Source organism: Paroedura picta, chromosome 4, assembly GCF_049243985.1.
Source record: "Paroedura picta isolate Pp20150507F chromosome 4, Ppicta_v3.0, whole genome shotgun sequence".
Lineage (NCBI taxonomy): Eukaryota > Metazoa > Chordata > Lepidosauria > Squamata > Gekkonidae > Paroedura > Paroedura picta.
In genome coordinates, this window is record NC_135372.1 from 101,741,926 (window position 1) to 101,764,228 (window position 22,303).

Consider the following 22,303-nt stretch of genomic DNA (forward strand, 5'->3'; position numbering starts at 1 on the left):
AACTTTCAAATCTACTTTATTTCCCACTATTTATAACAATTTGATATTTTGATGTTCCATTTTTGTCCAAGATGCTTTCAGTCTTCATTTTCTTTGGGATTGGCTGGAGCTCCCCCCACCCCCACCCTTCAAAGATCAACATTTTAGGAAAATGTGAATTTGGGGGCTACAAATAACATTTCCTAATTTTTTGTGGGGTGGGCTATATCAATCCAGCTCTGCATTCTTTATAAAACCTTTGACTCAGACGTTTTACTAAGTCAGCACCTTGGCTACTGCATGATGAAATTAAACAGAAAACTAAAAACACAATAGCAATTTGCATCATTCATCCTTTTATATAAAAATCACTTTGCATTTAAAAAATAAAATTCAAAAGAGACTTGTTTCTATGTTATCTAGTCAGGCTTGTCTGCCTGAGAGGTAGATGCTCAGCATGGCATGCTAATGAAAATTCATTTAGCATTTGAAAAGGTTAAACAGCTTGAAAAGGATCAGATAGTAAACCAGATGAGGGTGAGATGTGTTGTGTATATCAGTGTAAAGATCTTCAGCCTGAATAGCTGCTTGAAGCTTGAGTTCTACACTCTAAATATTAATATGCTATCTGGGTGAGATGTACAATTAACCCTTTTCCCAGAATATCATGGAAGCAGGTACGGGAAAATTGGTGCCTTTGGAAGCTTTGTTTCTCACCATGACCCTAAACTGAACATTTTGTAAATGCTTAGTTATTGAGAACAGAAGATCAAAATACTGTAGTAGTTATTTTCTTGACAGTTTTAAACACAAGGTCTATTCAAAAGCCCATTTAAGCCAATGGCTTCAATGTATGTTTTATCAAGCCATATGTCAAATGCATCTACGAAAAAGGGGCAGTTTTATGTTCTAGTGCTAAAAATCACAAGGACTGAGTAGTTGTACTAGGGACCTGTTTATGTATGGTGTCAGTGCATACTTTAGAAACAACAATCCCTTCGCAAACCCAAATGGCTTCATTTTGTGAGATTTCTGCCTGACACTCCAGCAGGCATTCTCCATATTTTCTGCATTTTTCTTCTTAAGAACAAGGCTAATGCTTAATAGTCCCTTGGTATGCGTGTGTTCATATGAGTATATAAGCATTGCTTGAATGTGAACGCATAAAGAATGAGAACCAGAGAGATGTTGTAATCCTGCTGCTCTTCTTCTTCTGTGTAGACAAAGTTTAGTTCCTGAGTTCCTTCTTCTGTTGCCCATGATATCTCCTTTGAGAGCCAGTTGCTCTGAGTTTAGAAAGCAGAAAGGAATGGGAGGAGGAAAGAATGTCAGGTAAGAGAGATGTTTTGTCCTCAGTGCCCCAAAAGCACAATGGTCCATGCCTCAAATGTACAGAGCCCATTGTCCTCTCCATTTGGATGCAAGAATCTTTCTTCCTAAAAGGCATTCCTTGGTTAAGGAGTCAGTTGCTTAAGAGCGTTCCTGAAGAACTCACAGTGCTGTTTGGTTCTCTGAATGAAAAATACCTCCAAACATTTCCTGGGGGGAGAGAACAAGGAATTTGGGTTAGGAAGAGTGCCTTGGATACTAGAAACTGGTCAAAAACTGCATGTCTGAAGGATGGCTCAGACTTTTCACTTCCTACCATCTTGTTCTTTCACTTACCTCTTCCAGGTTTTGGAATTCAGCACTGCTGTCTTCCAGAGACTCATCAGAGACAGAGATTTCTATCTGACTTGCTCTCTGTATGGGAAAATGAGGAAGAAGGGAATAACTAATTAACATTTACAAGCAAAAAAGCATAATACATTTAAACCATAAAAATAATCCATGGAACTGGCCTTTATAGTTGAGAGGGCTGAAGTGTAACAGTTCTCACACTGAACATGTGTATGGGATCTAAAAATATTTTGTGCTGGCACTGCTGTGGCAGATTTATGCAATGACCTTGTTACTTATATGCTCTGGCAATACATTTACATTTGCTTCAGGCATCATGAAAAAAATCTGCATAGAGTAAAGGTTCTTAGGAGATAGCTCGTATATGTTAGGCCTAAAAATATTTTTTCCCGGGGAGGGAGTGGAGATGCTAACATTAGCAATCAAAATGTACACAGATATCTGCCACTTATGTCTTGGCTTCAAGCTTTATAGGTATGGTGTGGCTAGGTCCTGCGTTTTGTTCTCCTCCCAAACCTTCAAATGTAGATACACCTTTGCTGTGAAACAAAGAGTTAGTCCCTTGTCCCACATTTAAATGATATCCAGGTGGTTTCACCCTCAGTAAATGTCATACAAGCAAATAATTGTTATATGGCAAAGATAAGACCTTTCGTCCTGTCAGCTGAAGTTGGGCTGGTAAATCCTTTATCAAGCAAGGTAATGTAGATAAAGACACCAGGAGAAGGCTACCCCATGAGTTCAGCATGCAATGTGACAATTTAAAAATAAAAGGCCATTGTACTCATTTGTTGTGAGGAATTGACATACACATTTGATAATTAATAAATATTAATTTATCAAATATTAATTTGATAATTAATATTTGCACGTTTGTCACCCTAACTGTGGCATCTATTTGTGATCTACATGACTAGTTACTACAGGTGACTTGTACATCTGAATAAGATATCCAGAAGCAAACACATGCGATTTTTGTATAATCTCCCCTCAAATTCAATGTTTTCAAAAGTCACTTCACACATTCAGCAATAAGTCAGGATAATAAAGTTATGAGAAACCAAATAATGGGTGAGCAGGTGAAAACCAGCAAAGGAGTACTTATGCTAGTAGGAAAAATGACACAAATGTTAGCTCTTCTGGAATTCTTATTCCTGATGATCTACTTAGGTGGTCATGGCTGAGGCTCTACATCAACCTACCTGATGACACCGTTCAACTACACCCTTACAGGGGCTCAAAAGACCTTTTCAGCCCTGCTTTCATCACAGCCTGTTTCCATAGAGAGCATTTTATAAAAAGCAATTTTCTGTTTAAAAATTCCTAGTTTTGAAAATGCCAGATGACCGGAGAGGAGCTTATTAGGCTTAATGATCTCATTGTTGAGTAGTGGTAGTGAATAATGGGAAAAGACTGTCTTGCATTCCATCCTAATTTCTAGCCCATCTAGTTGACAAGGTCTGGAAGCTGAGTGGGTGACTATGAAATAAACACACACCAGCACTGGCGTGGCCAGGAGTAAAGATCACAACACATGTGGGAGAACAGTGACTCATCCATACCTCTCCCAGGACAGGACGACGTGTAGCTCTGTTGCCATTCATTGTTGCAAACAAAACAGCATCGTGGACTGTCACAAAGACGTGACTGGGCTCAAGGCCACCTTCTTCAAAGACTCCACCTGTGCGAATGTCATCATACACTTGTGCTGGAAAAAGAGACAAAGTTACCGCAAGGGGATGAAAGGCCAATACCTGTGCTCAAAACTTATTGGAGACCAGCCCTCTTTGTCATGGAAACTATGACTGCCCAATAGATTGAAAATAACATCTGACCATTAAAGGCCAATGTGGCACACAAGTTTTTCCTAGTGGTAGTTAGATGGAACATGTATTAATTTGGTTGCCAGTTTGTGAGGCTTATATTATATGTGGGGGAAACAGTAAGAGAATATAAGAGTAAGAGAATATATATATATATATGCACTAGTGACACTGAGGAAGTCCCCTCGGGGTCAAAACACATTTGGTCCATTCTGTGCTGGTCTATTCCATGTGTTAAAAAATATTTTTGTAGCTCAACCTTTGGGTTCCTAATGTTTCTGGTTAGGTTGGGTTTTCGTTTCCCTTTTGGGTTTTGCATCTTCATACATCACCCATGAATTAATTAAAGGAACCAAACAACCTTCAGAGCTGTTTTCTCAGATTCTTTGGAATTCCACCCCAAAGGTATATATTAGCTTGATACTATCACTTCACTGAACGGTTGAAGATTTATCTTATTTCTCTGCTGAATGCCGTCCCACACCATTGGTTAGTCTCTCCCACTCAGAAGAGGATGCAGCCAGATTTAGCAAAAACCTACAACATTTTCAAAATAGCAAGGGCTGCTCTAGAAGCATGCTCGCTGGATCTGTAGTTCCAGTGATTCTACACCTCTTAGGGGCTGCAAAATTAAAAGACAGGTTAAGCATGGCCCATGGGGCAATATTCTTACCAGGCACATTTGCCAGGAAAACTTTAATCCCAATCCTCTGGTAGTTGGTGCACAGCTATAAAAGGAGACAAAAAGGGGGTCGGGGGGGGGGGAGAATATTACTCTCTACATGCTAATAAGTTTTTACATCCCCAACAACATTCATGTAGGATGCACCGTAAATTCCAGAAATTACAGAAGAATTGTTTTCAGAATTACATGGTTAAAACATCTTAAGTGGTACACAGCACAACATTTTCTGTGCACTGAACTTCCATTGACACAGTGTGTGGCCTTAAACCTAATCACAAGAGCAAGAATGGAAATACTAGGCATTTAGTTTTATTGAAAAACTGTCTTTTAAATGGATGTAGAATGCATTGAGAGCCTGTATTATATTGTCTTTGTCAAATAACAGCTCCTTTTTAAAAGTTATAGTTTAAGCAGTCCTACCTCCTATACTAGGAAAGCATGCTAGGAATGATCCTCTCAATCCATGCATTTTATGTGAATAGGGTAATGCTTCAGTGTGTGCAGTTAGAAACCACAGTTTGTTGTAGGTTCATGTTTAGGTATACCAGAGCCTGAAAAAGCCTGTATTGTCCTTTTCACAAAAATTGACAGCTGTGTGTATCACAAGAATTGCGGGTAGAACACACTCCCACTATGGGAAATAGGAGCATCAAAAACATGATGTTTGCAAAACTCTCATATGTGCTAGTCCACCCTATTGCCTCATGCTTATTTTTGATCCCTACTCTTGTTATCTGCTGATCTCCTACTCTAGCATAATTAGTATTATTACTTTCCATTTGCACTTGACCGTATGGTGTTTCCCACACTGGGAGAGGCTGGTTTCTCTGTTGCTGCTGTGGCTGCTGAGACACCCACCCTCATGACAGTCATCCATGCTTTACTGCAATGAAGCAGGTTTAGGAAAGATCAGAGAAAAGCTGGGAAAATGGTGGAAGGAAAGCCACTGCCCAATAGCATTAAAGCAGAAGCAAATAACTCGTGGAAAAGGAGTAAGACATCAATAGGGAATCACCATGTTCGTGGTTTGCGAAACAAAATTCATGATGCAGTTCATGAACCACTCAGCTGTTCGAGTTGTCTTGTGCAGTGCTTTAAAATGTTAAAGGGACTGCACAAGACAGCCCAAAATACCTGCCAGGAAGCCTGCTGGGATCAGCCCACTCCCCATTGTTAAACTGGGTTTTTTGTCTTTCTGCAAAGCCCTTTGAAAGGGACTGTGATCCCTTTCAAAGGGGCGGGTAGGGGAGGGGGGCATGAACCACAAACCAGTTCAGTTTGTGAATGAACCTCCTAGTTCAGTTCTGTTCATGGTTCAGCCATGAACCAACACATACCACATTTTCCCAGTTTGTGCCCATCCCTACATAGCAGCCTCTTTCTCACCTATTACCGGGATGTTTTATATGTGCTATCTGTCCCAAGTTCAATGGGGAGCATTTTTTCCCTGCTTCCCAACAGCATTGCAGTGTATTTGTGTACTTCCAGGGGTTTCCTTAGCTTTTATTTTATTTTCCTCAAATCTGCTTTGCCTCAAAGTTTTGGGGAAATTTGCAGAAAAGCCAAGATGACTGCTGTACATGTGGGAACATTTGGATGTTCCTGCTCACATGGTAGCCATTTCCCCCAACTCTGTCCCTGTGACAGCCATTTCTCCCCCACCACAGGGGCTTTTAAAAATATTGGCACTGTTATATCAATATACCATTGTACTGGATAGGTGCAGCAGCTTCTCTGAACTCCCACCTTGCATTAAACAGGTAAGCATTTAGCCTCTCCTTTTGAAGAAATAGAAGGAAAATGGCATGTCTTCACAAGGGAAGATGCTAAAGATTTACTTAAAAATTAAATTTAGAGAACCAGCTGCACTTATTGTTGCAATGATATATTGAACAGTTCCACAGTGCCAGTTTTAAAAAATACATTGCAAAAGCCCTGGTGGCCCAGGAGAGGGTGTGTTCACTTTGGGGGGATTGAAGCAAGGAAACTGGGGGGAAACCTGCTGTGTGAAAGCCCCATTAATCTTCAGTCACACCAGCAGTGGATAAACCACCAAATTCAATCCCTCTCTGGAAGAGGCCACTCTCATCCTGGCAATAGCAATGTCATAATGATGTGTGTTCCATATATAGGATATCTAACTGTTCAACGGTCCTTACAAATTACTAAAGTCAACCTACTACAGCTACCAAAAAACCCCACACTACTATTTACATTTTCCTAGTTGAGTTCAATGGAAAATTTTAAACAGAGCCTTAATTAATAATACAAGATCACCAAAACAAAATAAACCAGAGCCAGGATATGAACTCACCTTTCCCAGAGCTTTTGTACCCATCAGATCTACAAAGCAAACGCCACTCATGTCCAAGATAATGGTGTGGAAATTGACAAATGGGGGCGCTGTAGTCATGGGATCAACACTGGATGCCTGGAAATCGCTACAAGTGCTGCTTCGATGACTGGTCATGCTTCCCTGTGCAGAGGAAGTATGGGCCTGCCTTGAAGCGTTCACAGAAGGATTGAATGCTACGTAGGAAATATTGGTGCCATTGGTGGCTGTCTGGTTGTTGTTGGTATCTGTCGGAGCAGTGCTTTCAAAGTCCTTCTGGAGTTCTTGCAGTGATATTGTCTGTACAAAGGAAGAAATGGCACTTTCAGGATAAATTGTCTACTCTCAGGAAATCACTGAGCATCTGATGTGGCATGCAAGACTTACTCGCATGAATTCAGGTCATGGATTAACTAGGGTTTCCTCACCACCACCCCTCCAGATAAAGAACAGTGTTCCCATTTGCTTATTTTGGATTAATCTGTTAAAGGCCTTGTGGACCAGAGATTTTGGAGCATATTCATTTGTTAAAGACCCTTGACTGAAGCAAAACTTTTATTCTGTGTTCTTTGTAGCCAATTGCAGATTTTTTTCCAACTTCCTCTTTGCCAGATTTGCACTTAGGTGAGAATCACCATGGCTACCCTAAACAAAGGCTGCACTATACTTTTTAGGACCATAATGGCCACCATAATAGAGGGCATCTTTCCTCCATCATTCAAAGGTTAAGCCTGGAAAGCCTTGTTCCTTATGTCCCAACACTGCAAGTATCTGAAGCATGTATTCTGTGCTGTAATGACACCTAATGTTTTTCCTGGAATGCTGATGCTACTGATAAAGAAATGTTCTCTAGCTTCTAAAGTGACCCTGGATGTTTGCTTTAAGATGAAGTCAGCAAAATACGCATTGGCTTTTTTTTTTTCAAGCCCTGGGCCTAATCAGATATGACAGTGTTTTAACATGGAACTGCCCTATCACCCATAATTGTAGGCATACCCAAGATCTGTAGTGTGCATTATTGAGCACACCTCTTTGTTGCTATAAATATCTTTTCCATTTTCTCCCAGGGAGCTGATCTCTATCGCCTGGAGATGAGCTATAAAACTGGAGGGTCCCCAGGTCCCACCTGGGGAGTGGCATCCCTCATTATACCTTGCTGTGCTCTCATCCTCAAACTCCACCAACCCCAGATTCTATCCCACAACTTCCAGGAATTCCCAACCAGGAGCCAGCAACCCAACCAAGAATGTGGACTTCTAATCTGGCGAGCTGGGTTTAATTGTGCGCTCCCCCTCATGCAGCCAGCTGGGCGACCTTGGGTTTGCCACAGCATTGATATCAGGGCTCTCTCAGCCTCACCAACCTCACAGGGTGTCTGTTGTGAGGAGAGGAAAGGGAAGGTGATTGTAAGCTGCTTTGAGACTCCTTCGGGTAGAGAAAAGTGGCCAACTCCTTTTCTTCTACCCCATTAATATTAATTTCTACTACCTTGGCATTCTTCACCAGAACAGGATGCCATTCTTATTCTGCTGTGATTGGCTTTCTGTCTCAACTTCTTGCTTTCTTGGCTCAGCACAGACATCATAAACACATTTCAGTTTGCTCATGACACATCCAAACTTGATAGCTGTCATACTCAGATGTCATCTATCCCTTCCTACCTGGCCTGGATAGCTCAGGCACGCCCAATCTTATCAGAGTTTGGAAGCTAAGCAAAGTCAACCCTGGCTAGTATTTGGATGGGGGACCTCCAAGGGCCATGACGCGGAGCCAGGCAATGGCAAGCCACCTTCAAATATTTCTTGCCTGGCTGCCAGATAATCAAGCCTAGGATATCCTGTCTAAGCTACACACATGTCATATAATAAACAAATCTCTTTCCTCCTCCCTCTTCCTATTGTATTGTGTGGAAGAACTGAATATAAAGTCTTTAACTGAAGTCTGCCATGTCTCTGAATTCAGACACCTTAACAAATTGGTTAGTTTCCCCCTAGTAGCTTTAATTCCTGACCACAAATTAATCCCTTTTCAGAATCCCAGTTACTGGAAATGACCTAACCTCAATTTGTTAAGGTCTCCGGGGTTCAGGTGTCATGACCTACTGGAACACTTTGGTTGTGATGTGCTAGTTCAAGGGGAAATGGAAACAGAGAAGAGCTCTTTATTGTACCCCACTTTTTACTACCACCAAAGAGTCTAAAAGCAGCTTACAGTCACCTACCCTTCCTCTCTCCACAGTGAAAACCCAAGTGAGGTAGGTGAGACAGAAAGAACTCTGAGAGAACTGTGTCTGGTCCAAGGTCACCCAGCTGGCTGCATGTGGAAGAGGAGTGGGGAATTGAACCCAGCTCTCCAGATGAGAGGCCACCACTCTTAACCACTACTTCAAGCTGGTTCTCTGGAGAGAAATTCCAGCAGTGCTGGATGGTGCCCCTGAATCATTTTTTTAAATCCCTACAAGAGGAAACTGCAAGGCCCAGGAAGGAGACTCACACCATCCATATTTCAAGCAGTTTCCATATGAGGATCCCCACCCTGCCATCCATAGGCAGCTGGAAGCCCATATGGTAAAGGAAAACACCAGACCACTTCTTTTTACCCTGAAGAAAACATAAACCTATTTTTCTCTCATTTAAAGGAGGAATTGTCAGGTAGCTGCATGTGGGCCATCCTCTGAGCTCTCTCCTATAGCTGCTGCAAGGAAGGGGGGAAGAGCTCAGCTCTGTTTTTAAAATGGTGTGTGGCAGCTCAATATTCCCTACCCCTAAGTATTCAGTGGCATACTTGGTCCTATAATAATAGGACACATAGAAAACATTCTTCCCTGGCCTAGCATTTGTGGATGCTGCCACTGACCTCAGCAGTTGCTGGGTGTGCATAGGAAAGAGTGGAGCACAGGACTGGCAGTTCTGGTTCAGCTCCAGCCAGTCACAGCTATTTCAGCAGCCTTTGGTCAACATGGTTGTCTGGCTCTCAAGCACTACTGGTGTTTCTCATGCACCAGGGCTGTTCTAATCCATGATTTGTGTACAAGATCTTTGACTAGGAAAGAGGCAAAATTACCTTGTTTCCTCTGAAGATGGATTTTAGCTTGCTTGTTTTTTGTACAGCCACGGTTGTTGCCGCCATCGCCACTTTCCCCTGATTCTTCACATATTTCTTTCTGGCCAAGAAGACTTTTATGGGATCTGCACCTGTCTAATTAAAGAAGAAGAAGATAATGAGCTGGTTTGTTCACCCTGGTTCAGTTTATAGATCTGTAAATATGAATTTCACACTTAAATGGGGACTGCAACTTTTAAGGGCACAGAAGGGGAAATTTTGGAGTAGGAACCCCAAAGTGTTGGGGCTATCTTCAGGCACTCTGGAAAATGAGAAATTATCCATAGACACTTTGTACTCATAGTACTTATGGTACCTGACCACATAGTACTCATTGATGCCTTAAGCATCCCATCCCAGGGTCTGGAGCAAAAGGAGAGAGAGGGTGAAAAAAACACAAAGGTCAGTCTGAAAAAAGGGGGATGCTGTGCCATGATCAGACCACTATGCCCTGAAGGCTCGGCTAAGACTGCCACCCCCCCCCCTCCCAGTTGGGCGCCAAGCTAAATTCTGCTTCAACTGGATTCCTAAACTCTGTGAGACCCAATGCTTCTTGGCACTTCAGGGTCTGGTCATCAACTGGCATGACAGAATGCTGGCTGCCGTTGATGAGATAGCTCCCAGACGTCCTCTCTGCCCCCATGGGCCCCCTGGTATACCAAGGAGGTTTGCAAGAAGAAATGGGAACTGAGACAACTAGATCCCATCTCTAAGACTTGTTCATCTGGGATTGACCAGAGCCCAGGCCTTTTCCATTGTCGCTCCTGCTCTCTGGAATGGGCTCTCAGACTAAGTGAGCCCCCCCCCCCCCCGCTTCTGATTTTCAGGAAGTGCTGCAAGGCCTATCTGTTTGCTAGGGCTTTTGAGGGGTTTTGCATGTCAGACATCTTTTGAAGGGGAGCAGGGAGAGACTTCGGGTTTGCTTTTTATTCTGCTTTTAACTGGAAATAATTTAAAAGTATCGTTGCAATCTGCCTTGAGCCATTTGCAAATGAGGGGTATAAATGTTTTATTAATAAATAAGTGAGTTGATGTCAATGGGTTTAGAGGGGAGTAACTCTATGTAGGATTACACTGTAACTGTCAGAAAACACACATATAATGAAGGTCAAGAGAGAGGGTAGACTTGCCTTCTGCATTAATCCAAATTTAAGAACTGGAAAAAGTGCTGAAAAGGGCAGTCCAAATGATCAACTCATTGGAAGACTGACTTTGATCTGGGGTTCAAGAGAAATGTTCCAGCACAGCCTGCAGGTAATGGGTAGCCAAATGGCTGCTTCTCCCCTGCAACTTGGTTTTAGGAGGTGGTATTTTGGGTCAGGAGGGGAAACATGCACTTTTTCTCTGCCACACAGGTTCGTTAAGTTGTTGAATATAGAGCTATCTGACTCTTTTTTTAAATTCAATTTTTATTTATATCCTACTTTTCTCCCTAATTAAGGACCCATAGTGGTTTTCCACATCATTCTCCCCTCCTCCACTCCATCCTCACAACAACAGAAATAACCTTGTCAGGGTAGGTGAGGCTGGGAGATTGTGGTAGGCCTAAGGTTACCTGGCAGGCTTCCGTGGTAGAACAAGGCATTTGAACCCAGCCTTCCCACACACTGGTGCTTTCACATGCACTGATTTCCAATCCACTTTGCAACTGGATTTTGCTGGGTGAAATGGTCATCAAAGTAGGCTGAAACAGCCTTATATGGCATGTATGAAAGTGCTCCAAATTACTAGTAAAGGTAAAGGTAAAGATATCCCCTGTGCAAGCACCAGGTTATGTGTGACCCTTGGGGTGACACCCTCTAGTGTTTTCATGGCAGACTCAATACAGGGTGGTTTGCCAGTGCCTTCCCCAGTCATTACCGTTTACCCCCCAGCAAGCTGGGTACTCATTTTACCGACCTCGGAAGGATGGAAGGCTGAGTTGAGCCAGCTGCTGGGGTTGAACTCCCAGCCTCACAGGCAGAGCTTTCAGATTGCATGTCTGCTGCCTTACCACTCTGTGGCACAAGAGGCTCTCGAAATTACTATGTTTCCAATTAAAAGATATTTTCTCTTGTGCAAGAAGAAAACATCATGCACTTCTGACATACTGCAAGGATGTTTATCATCTGAGCACTGAGATGATTCCTTACCTTGGCTATTACTTTCTCCCTGAATATCTCCGAATTAGCAAAGTACAGTGGGGAGCAGTAAGTGACAATTTTAATCCCTTCTATTTCATGAACCTGCAGGAGAGAGATTGACAAGGTTCAGGTGCTGCACAAATATGCATGAGGGGAAAGGGAAGAATTGGAAGAAGAGATCCTGCAAAAAAAAATTAGAGCAAATCAGGTAAACATTCTGCTGAGGAATAGGAAGGAAGATTTGAATGCTGTAATCTCTACATTGTACAAGTTAAGCAAATGTGCCTTATTTTTGAAATTTGCATAATTTGCTAAGTTTTTTCTAACCATTGGGGTGGAACAGAAAACTTTCTGCCTTTTCACTCATTCCCATTTTGACATTCAAACCAAACATAAGAGGAGACCAGACTAACCATGATCCTCCCATGGAACTGTAGCCATGGGAAGGCTGCCAGGGGCAGTTTCCCCTGCCCCACACCCATGGAGGAGGGGAGAAGGATGACTTAAGCAGCTGTGGGCCCCAGCATGCTTATGCCTGCCTCGTTGCACCTGCCCAACCCCCTCCAAAAGTCATGCTGGCCAGGCTGCAGCCACTTGAGTGGGTGGGTGCCCCTCTTGTGACACCAATCCTGCCCCATGGGGAAGTGAGTCAGGAATAGTGAAGGCCTTCAGGCCACCATGCGGATCTCGCCCCCAAAGGCTGCACAGTGGGAAGCTGTTGCCACCAATGATGTGGTGTTAAGGTTGCTTCCCAGCCTGCCCTGCTCACCCCAGCAGCCATATCTGCACGAGCCCCCCAGGTGAGGTGAGGCTGCGTGCTGCAGCTGCCACCAATGGCAGCACCATGTCTGGAGCTGAGCACCACCTAGCCTCTGGGAGTGGTGGGAATGCCAGAGTCTGCTCTGTAGAGGTGCCCAGAGAGATGCTGTGCCACAAGCTCTGACTACCAGATGCTGACCCAACTCAGCCTTGCCTGCCCATGTGTACAGCACAGCACAGGGGAACTGTTCTGCTTGCTTCCCAAAGCCACTTGTCCACCCAGTTCCTTCCTTCTTCCTCCTCAGTCCTTCTCCATATTTTTGGCAGTCACATGAAAAGCGGGGTGCTCCATTTGGGTCCCCTGTGTGCTTCCTGTCCCTACACCCCTCATTTGCCAACCAGTCCAAGAATTCTTCAGAGCTCCTGTGGGGTTGCCCCTGAGAAAAGGGGCTGAGTCCATTTCTCCATCTGGCTGAGTCTATTTCTCCATCAAACAAATTTTGATGCACGGTATAAGCTTCTTCAGAGCACATGAAGCCTTCTACCCAGAATGGAACTTTGTTGGTCTTCAAGGTACCCCTGGATTTGAACTTTGTCCTGCTGATTCAGAAACACATGAATACTAGTTCAGCATAGAGCTCCACTGACTTTTAATAACCCAGGCTGTTCATAATTCTGAAATTCTGAAACATTTTAACATTAAAAGGTCATATCAGCATGGCCTCCACTAAACTTTGTCCATAAATGTTGCAAGTAAAAAAATCATAAATAGATGCCTAGAGTCATCACCTCCTGTGGTAAAATAAGTGCTTGGCTTTTATATTGGCTGAGTAATGACCAAATTGCGGTAAGGTGATTTTTGCTGCCACTTTTACCTTATTGTAGACTTTGGGGTTCTTGTATATATCAGAAGCAGCTACTGGGCCAAGGATGCAGCCATTGCGACTAAAGAGAAAAATGGAAGAAAATGTCAAAATATGAGTACTGAAAAAAAAAAGCTGTTTTTTTCATATTACTAAAATCCAAGGTGCAACTCGACCAGAAAAAGAGAAGGACAGAAAATGCATTGTTGAAGAAACACAACCAGCTTGTTCTTGGCTGGATTGCTAAGGGAAGGAGGGGAGGGGTGTCTGCTTGGTAAATTCAAGTGGTTAGCTTGGTACACTGTCCACTACGTGAAAAAAAAATCCTCTCCAATCATTTATTTCTACCTAAGCACTATTCATAGGCACTGAAAATCCTTTGCAAATGTGGTAGGGAACAAAATTTCATACTGAAGTTTGCTAAAACACCCCCATGTGGTGAGAATTAATAGAGCATCAAAACCCCTGTTGGTTGCCACACTTAATCTCATGATAGCTAAGTGTCACAAGATGGGTACGTTCACCAGGATAACTCAACAGATGTGGCTGAAAAACTAACATCATCTCATGATGACAATTTCAGAAGTAAATGTGGGAATTGGAGTCCCAGGGCATCACTGCACAGTTAGTTTCCCAGAGTTCTTAGCACGGGGAACAACAGCTTGTTCATATGTAACCCTCATAAGGTGAACTGCAGTCCTGTATGGATTTTATTTGGGTAACAAGGGCTGCGGTTCTTCACAGCATTTAGGAACCTCTGGAGTGACTCTAGCAACAGCTTGTCCAAGCTGGGCATTAACAGAGCAGAGAGAGAGAGAGAGAGAGAGAGAAAAGCTTCAGCAGGAGACCTAGACTACTGCTTTTCTTGAACTGGTGCAGCCTACACAGATGAGTGCATGACTGAAGAAGAGTTGGTTCTTAGATGCCACTTTTCTCTACCCAAAGGAGTCTCAAAGCAGCTTACAATCACCTTCCCTTTCCTCACCCTGTGAGGTAGGGGAGGCTGAGACAGCCCTGATATTACTGCCCAGTCAGAAAAGCTTTATCAGTGTTGTGGTGAGCCCAAGGTCACCCAGCTGGCTGCACGTGGAGAAGGAGCAGGGAATCAAACCTGGCTCAGCCAGATTAGAAGTTCGCGCTTCTAACCATTATACCAAGATGACTGAAGCAGATAGGCCATATATGTTCATCAACATGGGCAGTGCCAGCAAGAAAAAAGCACAGTCTTGGCCTTCCTGCTTTGCTGTTGCTCTCTCTTTCATTTGTCTAGCCTGGCTTCAGCAAGCAGCAGGTGGAAGATGGCTTCTGATATCCTGCCCCATTCTGCGCCATTCTTCTAACCTCTGGAATGCAAGCAAGAGCTTGAATACCTTCATTATGAAGGTAATGCAAATCTGTTCTTTGTTTCTACAGAGTGGTTAGGGGCTTGGTATACATTCGCCAGGGGCCATTTCACCAGGGCCAAAGTCTACAATGAAAAGATGGCCATGTGTGTCTGTCCCATTGGTGCATGGAACAGTGGGATTGGTATCTATATTTTACCCCAAAAATAGTGTGTGGAAGAGGGGAGGTATATCTTGGCCACTTTTCATCTTTACCTCATTGCCTTCCATTGATGGAAACATTTATCTCCCATTCTGTTTATCTCTTAGCCTGAGAGAGTCAACAGCCGTAAGTGGATTGCTATTTATGTATAACAGATGTGAGGTTAAATGGAACAGGTGTTGTTGTGTGATGTAAATACCTTCAGATTTAAACCAGCTGTGGAATATATTCATGGAAATGGTATAGTAGGCAACTGTTATCTTAAAATGACATCATTATTTACTAACAGGGCCTGGCACTTTCATTTTCCAGGAGCTGACAGTCACACCTGCCTTTGAAATTTTGACCCAAACTTTTTTTTTTTAATTTGGAAAATGCCTTGTGCATTTCCATTGCAGATCATTTCCAGGATAATACTTACAACTGAGTATGGAAAACCACTACTAGGATGGAAAACCCAACTCCCACAGCTAGTCCAAAGGGCAAGCCCAGGAAGAAGGCCGAGAGGAAGCTCACCACCCAGACCATCTGTGGAAAGACAAAAGCACAGCAGGTCATTTCCTTGCTCTGTAGGGGCTTCATGCATTTGCATGATGCATTGCAAGCACAGGTTGATGTGGAACACAAATGGTTGTATGTGGATGACTCTTGATTTTCATTCTATGATGCAGGAACTGGTCGCTAACATGAAATCTAATCACTGAGTCCTTAGGTATAAATGTCATTTTGTTAGGAGCAAGGTTCTAACCCTCCAACCCTGCTAACAAAGAAATCTGAAAGCAGAACACTTATTTTCAGCAAAATTCTGAGAAGAACTACAATATGAGCTTCTCACATGAAGATTCCCTTGCTCAGAAAGACAGCATATCTGACATCAGAAAATAGGTTTATAACAGGCGGAAACCCCCCCTCCCCCCAGTTGAAATCTTAAAGAAAAAAACCTAGTGATTTAGCTCATCGTTGCCTGGACCATGTCCTTGCATCTCCGTGTCCCTATCCCTGTTTTATACTATTATACACTCCTGTCAGTCTTCATCTTCATGCTAGAAAACGATCAGGGCAAGGATGAGTAGAGTCACCGACTCTTCTCTGTGGGTTGTCAACTAGGGGATCTTCTCCTGGCTGCCTTCCCAGAGTCCCAGTTCTTGGCTCATTTCTTCCACTCTCCTGCAATCCTCCTGTGGACCTAAACTCTGCAAAATGTGCTAAGACTCATTAAGTCAAATTAGGACGTCAGTCATTAGCTATGCTCATTTATCACCAGCATTCTTCTAGTGTGACTTCATAACATTTATCAGAGAAAAGCTGATGCTTGTAAAATCCTTTAGCTGAATACAGAAGTAGAACGGACACTGAATAGAACCTGTGCTGGTACTCCAGCATTCAAAATCCCATCAACTGCTTTTCCAAACCCTTTTAAAAAACCTTTGTGGTGTTGTTCTTGGGATGCAATCTTTTGGGGGAAGTTTTCCTGGGTGAACCCCATTATAATAAATGGGCTTGCAGACATGCACTTCCCCTGATGCAATGTGCCCAGTCTATGCAGGACATGACGAAACCTCCCACTTAAAAAATCTACAAGTTTCACTTTAAGAGTAAACAGGTTCATGCAGACATGATTGATATTTTATTCTACTCAGATTTTTTAAGATGGCTCCTCAAAGGCTGATTTTGTGCTATTTAACTTTGTCATAAATCATATGGAATTGAGAGTGAGCAGCAAAGCAGCTAAGTCTGTGGAGGATGCTAATTATTCTCATGAAACAGAACCAATCAAAGTTAACTCAGAACAGCTCTAAAAAGATCTCTCAAGGTGGATGAGTGGGCAACAATGTGGCAGAAAGTTTCAACATGAATAACAAAGTTCTGGGGCAAAAACCCCCCAAAAAACTAACTTTACGGATTTAAAAATGTTGATTCAGTGTGTGGTAATGGGAAAATAAAAGGCAAATTCTGTGCTGGGCATTAATTAGGAGAGGAGCTTAAAACAAAAAAGGCAATATTGTAATGTCCTTGTATACATTTATGGTACAGCCTCATTTGGCATACAGCAAACATTTTTTGTTTCTGAACCTTTAAAAGGATAGTGCAGGGAAGAGCTAGAGCAAACAAGATATTTGTAGCTCTTCTGTGGCCATCATATTAGTTACTTTTACATCAACTAGTATCTGAGTGTTTCTCCTCAGAGGGCAATTGTCTGAATTCAGGAATTCTAGATATAAGACAGGATTAATATAACTATCGTTGGTAATGATGCTTATAATTATCAGCTATCATAGTAATACTAATAATTGTTCGTCTGCGTATTACATGCACCAATCGTGAGAGGTGTACTGTTTCAAGAATCAGAATCACACAGAGTTGGAAGAGACCACAGAGGGCCATCCAGCCCAAACCCCCACCTTCTCAGAGACTTAAAAGCGCACACTCCTAACAGGTGCTCATCTAGTCTCCTCCTAAAAACTCCCATAAAGAATTTAATATACCAGAAAGTATAAAAGAGAAAACACTTTGTCAGAAAGCTTATGTAAATCTTACACATAATTTAGTCTTCATGCTGGTGTTGGGACAAACTTATCCCATACTGAAGAATAAGTTCAGACTCCCCCCCCCCCCCAATACATGGCATGATATAAGGCACTCACACAGTCCAGCTTGCTTTTCTTCCAGAGGTAGTAAGGATCAGTCAGCTGCTTCAGAGAGTTCTTCAGATTCACAGCTATCAAGGCTCCCAAAACAGCCTGTGAGAAAAATCATTCAAAATCAAAACGGACTGAGGGGAGACCCCCAAGAACAGGCATCCCAATACATATGGCTGTTTTTGCTACAGCAGTTGCAATTCTTACAGAAGCAAGCTGTAAGCCAGATATTGTAGAATTTTAAAACTGAGTAGTTCATAATCTAATACAGGATGGCTCCTTTTTAAATTAAGTGCACATTCAGATCACAGAAAGGTAAGACCAGTTCATCCACAAAGAAAGCATCAACAGAGGCACGAGGCATGGCCCGCGTCTGTTGTTGCCTCCTGTGCCACTGCCACTTGGACCCAAAGAAGCCTGTCTCTGGAGCCTAGCTTGGACCTGGGTGCAGTGACACAGAAGAAAGCACATTCTTCTCAAACTTGTGCAGCTGCTGCTTGGACTGGCAAAGATGGAACAGGAGGAAAGTGCTAGGAGTGCAACATGCCCTGAGCCAATATAACATGGCCCTTAACACTGAATAAATCTCACTGGCAAAGAACTCCCCAGATGTTCCATTTTGTCCTCATCTCACTCTGCTCTCTTTGCTGTCAACTAGAACCCAGAAAACATTTCTTTCTTCTATCTGATATCCAAAAGTCAGGCAATTCTGTATTTTGATCAATTCCTGCCCCCCCCCAAATTTGGGTTGGTTAGAAATGAATGATTTAAAAGTCATAGAACTTATCTATAGTACGCATTTATATATTGGTATTCTACAGCCATGCCCCCCTAATATTGCCATCTGTGAATTATATCTCATTCCTTGCTGATATCATAAAGTATCAGTTCCCAGGATTCCCATGGGAATGACCACTAAAATCAATTTAAGCCTCTGGCATAAATATTACCATGGAAGAGAACTAGTCTAACACTAACAGAGACCACAACTTGGAAACATGTTCCTAAACAGATCTTTACCTTAGGAAGAGGGCTCAGATAGGTTCCCAAAGATAGCATGGTTATCATCACGACCAGTGCCACACAAAAGCTTGCCACCTGAGGGTAGAAAAGGAACTTATCACAAGGGGAACATGGTGCTGAACTTTCCAGGCTTCCTGTCATATGATGACAGGGAGAGGATAGATAGCTGATCTGATGGCTTGGGCAGCGGGGTAAAAAATGGCCTCCAGTCTTAATTCACTGTCTTGTCTTCAATTGTTCACTGATGCAGTCCCCAAGCTTTCTGAGCCTATGGGCACCTTTGGAATTCTGATACAGGGTGGTGGGTACATAAACAAAATGGCTGGCACAGAAGATGGAGCCCACCAGACAATGGCTGCCACAAGAGGCAGAATCAATCACAAAACATCAGGATGCAAGGTGATGTATAACTCTACTGGTCAATTCCAAAATTAGCTGACAAAGGTATTGAGTCTAATTAAAATGTTGGGAGGGTCCTCAAAACATTAGAAGACTGTAAGCCAAGCACACACTGAAATGAAGGCAACTGTTTCTTTTGAATAGATGTTCCCTGGATACCTGAAGATGATGCTTCCTGGGCCGTTTAAGCCATCTCCTACTCCATTTTTGGGGAAGAAATAAAAGGCCAGCCAGAAACACATTGGTGAACACCATAATGGGGATCAGTGGCCTAGACACAGCTTTGGTAAATAAATACTCAGGGTTCCAAGATGTTCTCCTCTGACAAAATGCCCAATTGTATGTAGAAAAACTAAACTAAAGATAACCTGAGATTTTCCTCCAGCTCCATCCACAGCTAGGGTCACAGAAAGAGCACAGCAGATCACATGGATTTTGAAAAATGATCCAAAGAAGTTGCTGCAGCCCAGGGCCAGCATTTCCTATGGAGGCAACAAGAATGGGTTAGTCATTGCAGATGATAATACACATCACGATCTTGTCCTTACAGTAAGAGTCATTTGGCAGCAATTGCTGGGGTGCAAAAAGTGGGTCAGTATAGTCATACTATTATCCTCCGCATTTGAGGATGGCATCAATCCATTAATCATGGCAAGGTTGCCCCAGCTCTGACGAGCTGTCTTTCCATCTCCTGAGGCTCATTCATATTGCATGAGTGTGGCTTCTGCTCGTTCTACAAATATCCTGGCATCCTCTAATTTACATATCTGTTCAACATATGTCTCACTTGCAAACTCTAGGCCAGGAAAATACAATCAAGACTAATCTGATAATATCATCCCTAATGTGTCATCCATTCAGAAGCAAGGGACAGGAAAAGATTTGCCAGAGATAACCTGTGACACACTTGTCTGGGTCTGTTATTTAAAAGCCATAGTTGTACAGGTGGTAGCAAAGGAGGACACACCATCTTTGCCATGTGATAGACACAAGGTGCTTTCTGATTGCACAGATTTGAGATATTCCCTGGAGGAATTTGTTTAGTCTGTTACAAGGTAATCATTAATTAACTACTAAATATCCAACTATTTGTCCCTCTGCAGTAGCTCCAGATGTTTTTTCAGTCAATTTGCTATTGATAAGCAGCTGTTATGGGGTTCGACAAAGCAAAGGTTACAAACTTGCTGATCAACATAGCTTTTGTGTACAGGAACAACTCAGGACCAGTGCAGGGGAACAAACACAAAGCTATGGCTAGTGTTGTTACAGCCATCTTCTAAATCACTCCACATAGCAACCACCCCCATAGCAGCCACCTTCACATTCAGCTGATCCTATCTGCTCTCCAGGTGATTTCAACACATACTAAGTGGATATCACACCTCCTTTTTTGGATGTCCAGCTAGCATGAGGCACTGCTATATGCAAACACCTCACCCATTCTGAGACTACAATTCAGCCTCCAGACTCCTTTGCTAACAATCTATCTCACAGTGACCTGAAGCCAAGACCCTTATTCAGTCATTTCAATGTTGGTGCTCAAACCATATATAGAATCATAGAATCATAGAATCATAGAGTTGGAAGGGGCCATACAGGCCATCTAGTCCAACCCCCTGCTCAACGCAGGATTAGCCCTAAGCATCCTTATAAGGGGAGATCATGCCATATGCAATCCTCCCAATATGTGTGAGTGTCTGTTGGTGTGAATAGTGCAATGTGCATATTTTATAGCTTCAGTATGTCCAATCTGAAGTCAAGATTGGTCATGAGAATGCATTTATGTATACCAAATCTTGAAAAATACAAGGATTACCCTATTCTTATAAAATAGTGACTGCCCATTCAGGAGGATTATGAGCTACACAATCTCATTTTATATGTGGTTTAATCTCCAAATTTGTTATGATTGAAAATGTCTCTTTGTTCTGCACATGAAAGCGTGGGTTTCAGAGATTCCAACAACTCCCTACACACTACTCTCTAAGGAGAATAGAGTCATCAGATCTGAACTCTGGAAATGGCCATACAGACTTTTTAGATGATTTTTAAAAGATCAACTCAATCCTGTATACATTTCTCAGCTAAGAGCCAAAGAATGTTACCTGGTTCGGGTCCACATCATAGCCATGTTTGGTACCAAGGGTTCTGCCCATGGCCAAGTTGATCACATAGCCCACAATGGCAAGTGAGAAAGCTGTGCCAATCATGTCCTTCCATTTGCTAACTTGAGGAAGTGTGGCCGCAGGAAAGCTAGAATCAAAATAACAAGGACAGGCAGTCAGGAAAGTAAGGAGAAAAAAAAAGGAAGTCAGATTCAGAGGACTGTGCTATGGAACTTTCCTCCAACGAAGATGACAGTAAGGTATGAAGAACGGTACAGCTGCCAAATGCAATGTGTTCAATGGAAAATAGCAAAATTAAGGGGAACTGCAGAGATGTTGAGGTCATTGCATTTCATTAAAATGTTAGAATCCACAACAAGCCCACTATAGGCCCCTAGGCCGGACATCCCCAGTGAATACCCTCCGGGGTGATGGTTACTGCTGCAATAGGATATGAAGAGATGGGATGGGGGAGTTTTTTATAGATTGCTTTTTGTAGATTGTTTTTCACCGCCAATATTGGTCACATGTATTGGGTTTAAAATGGATTTTAATGTTCTTATTGTAACCACCATGAGCCGGCCTGGCCGGGAGTAGCAGTCTACAATTACAATTATAAATAAATAAATCCCTCAAACCAAAATGGGAACCTGAATGGCAGATTTTCCCATTAGGATCATTGGAGAGCTTGGTACAACACTGTGAGACTTGAATCATCATATGCCTAGCTTGCCATTCAGCCAATAGTTGCAAAGTTCTGTCTAAACGCTGCAGTAATTCTATCCCTTCCATTTGCTGAAGCAACCACACTAACATCTTACACTGTGTAATAACTTTCCTATACAGCATCACTACCAACATGCCAACTGTGTAGTATGATCTAGATGCCTCTTCAGCTTCCTACCCCTTTTTTTCACCATCACGTCACAGCCAATTTACAGCCACCCCACAAGGTTTCCCACACAAAAGACATTCAGAGGTGATTTGCCATTGCCTGTCTCCGTGTCACAACTCTGGTATTCCTTGGTGGTCTCCCATCCAAATATTGAACAGAGCTGACCTGGCTAGCTTCCAAGAATTGACAGGATTGGGCTAGCCTGGGCTATTCGTGTCAGGGTGTACCTACATCTTGCTCTACTGAAAACCCTCTAGATAATTTGTTTGAAATACTGTGTGTGTTTCCAATATTTATGGTAAATATAAATAGAAGACTAAAGGTAAATGTATCCCCTGTGCAAGCACCGAG

General features: G+C 42.7%; 1 protein-coding gene across 1 annotated transcript in view; it reads right to left on the minus strand.

The window, feature by feature from the left end:
* Nucleotides 1-22,303, minus strand: part of SLC26A9 (solute carrier family 26 member 9) — a 72,037-nt gene continuing 49,734 nt past the window's right edge. Inside the window, exons 9-21 of the mRNA XM_077334762.1 lie at nt 21,058-21,205; nt 19,321-19,434; nt 18,551-18,628; nt 17,537-17,632; nt 15,313-15,419; nt 13,359-13,428; nt 11,734-11,826; nt 9,563-9,697; nt 6,482-6,799; nt 4,156-4,210; nt 3,222-3,367; nt 1,645-1,722; nt 1-1,518 (exon numbers count right to left, since the gene is read on the minus strand). Coding sequence (XP_077190877.1) covers nt 1,471-1,518; nt 1,645-1,722; nt 3,222-3,367; nt 4,156-4,210; nt 6,482-6,799; nt 9,563-9,697; nt 11,734-11,826; nt 13,359-13,428; nt 15,313-15,419; nt 17,537-17,632; nt 18,551-18,628; nt 19,321-19,434; nt 21,058-21,205 — 1,486 coding nt within the window. The 3' untranslated portion in view covers nt 1-1,470. The remainder of the gene's footprint in view (nt 1,519-1,644; nt 1,723-3,221; nt 3,368-4,155; nt 4,211-6,481; nt 6,800-9,562; nt 9,698-11,733; nt 11,827-13,358; nt 13,429-15,312; nt 15,420-17,536; nt 17,633-18,550; nt 18,629-19,320; nt 19,435-21,057; nt 21,206-22,303) is intronic.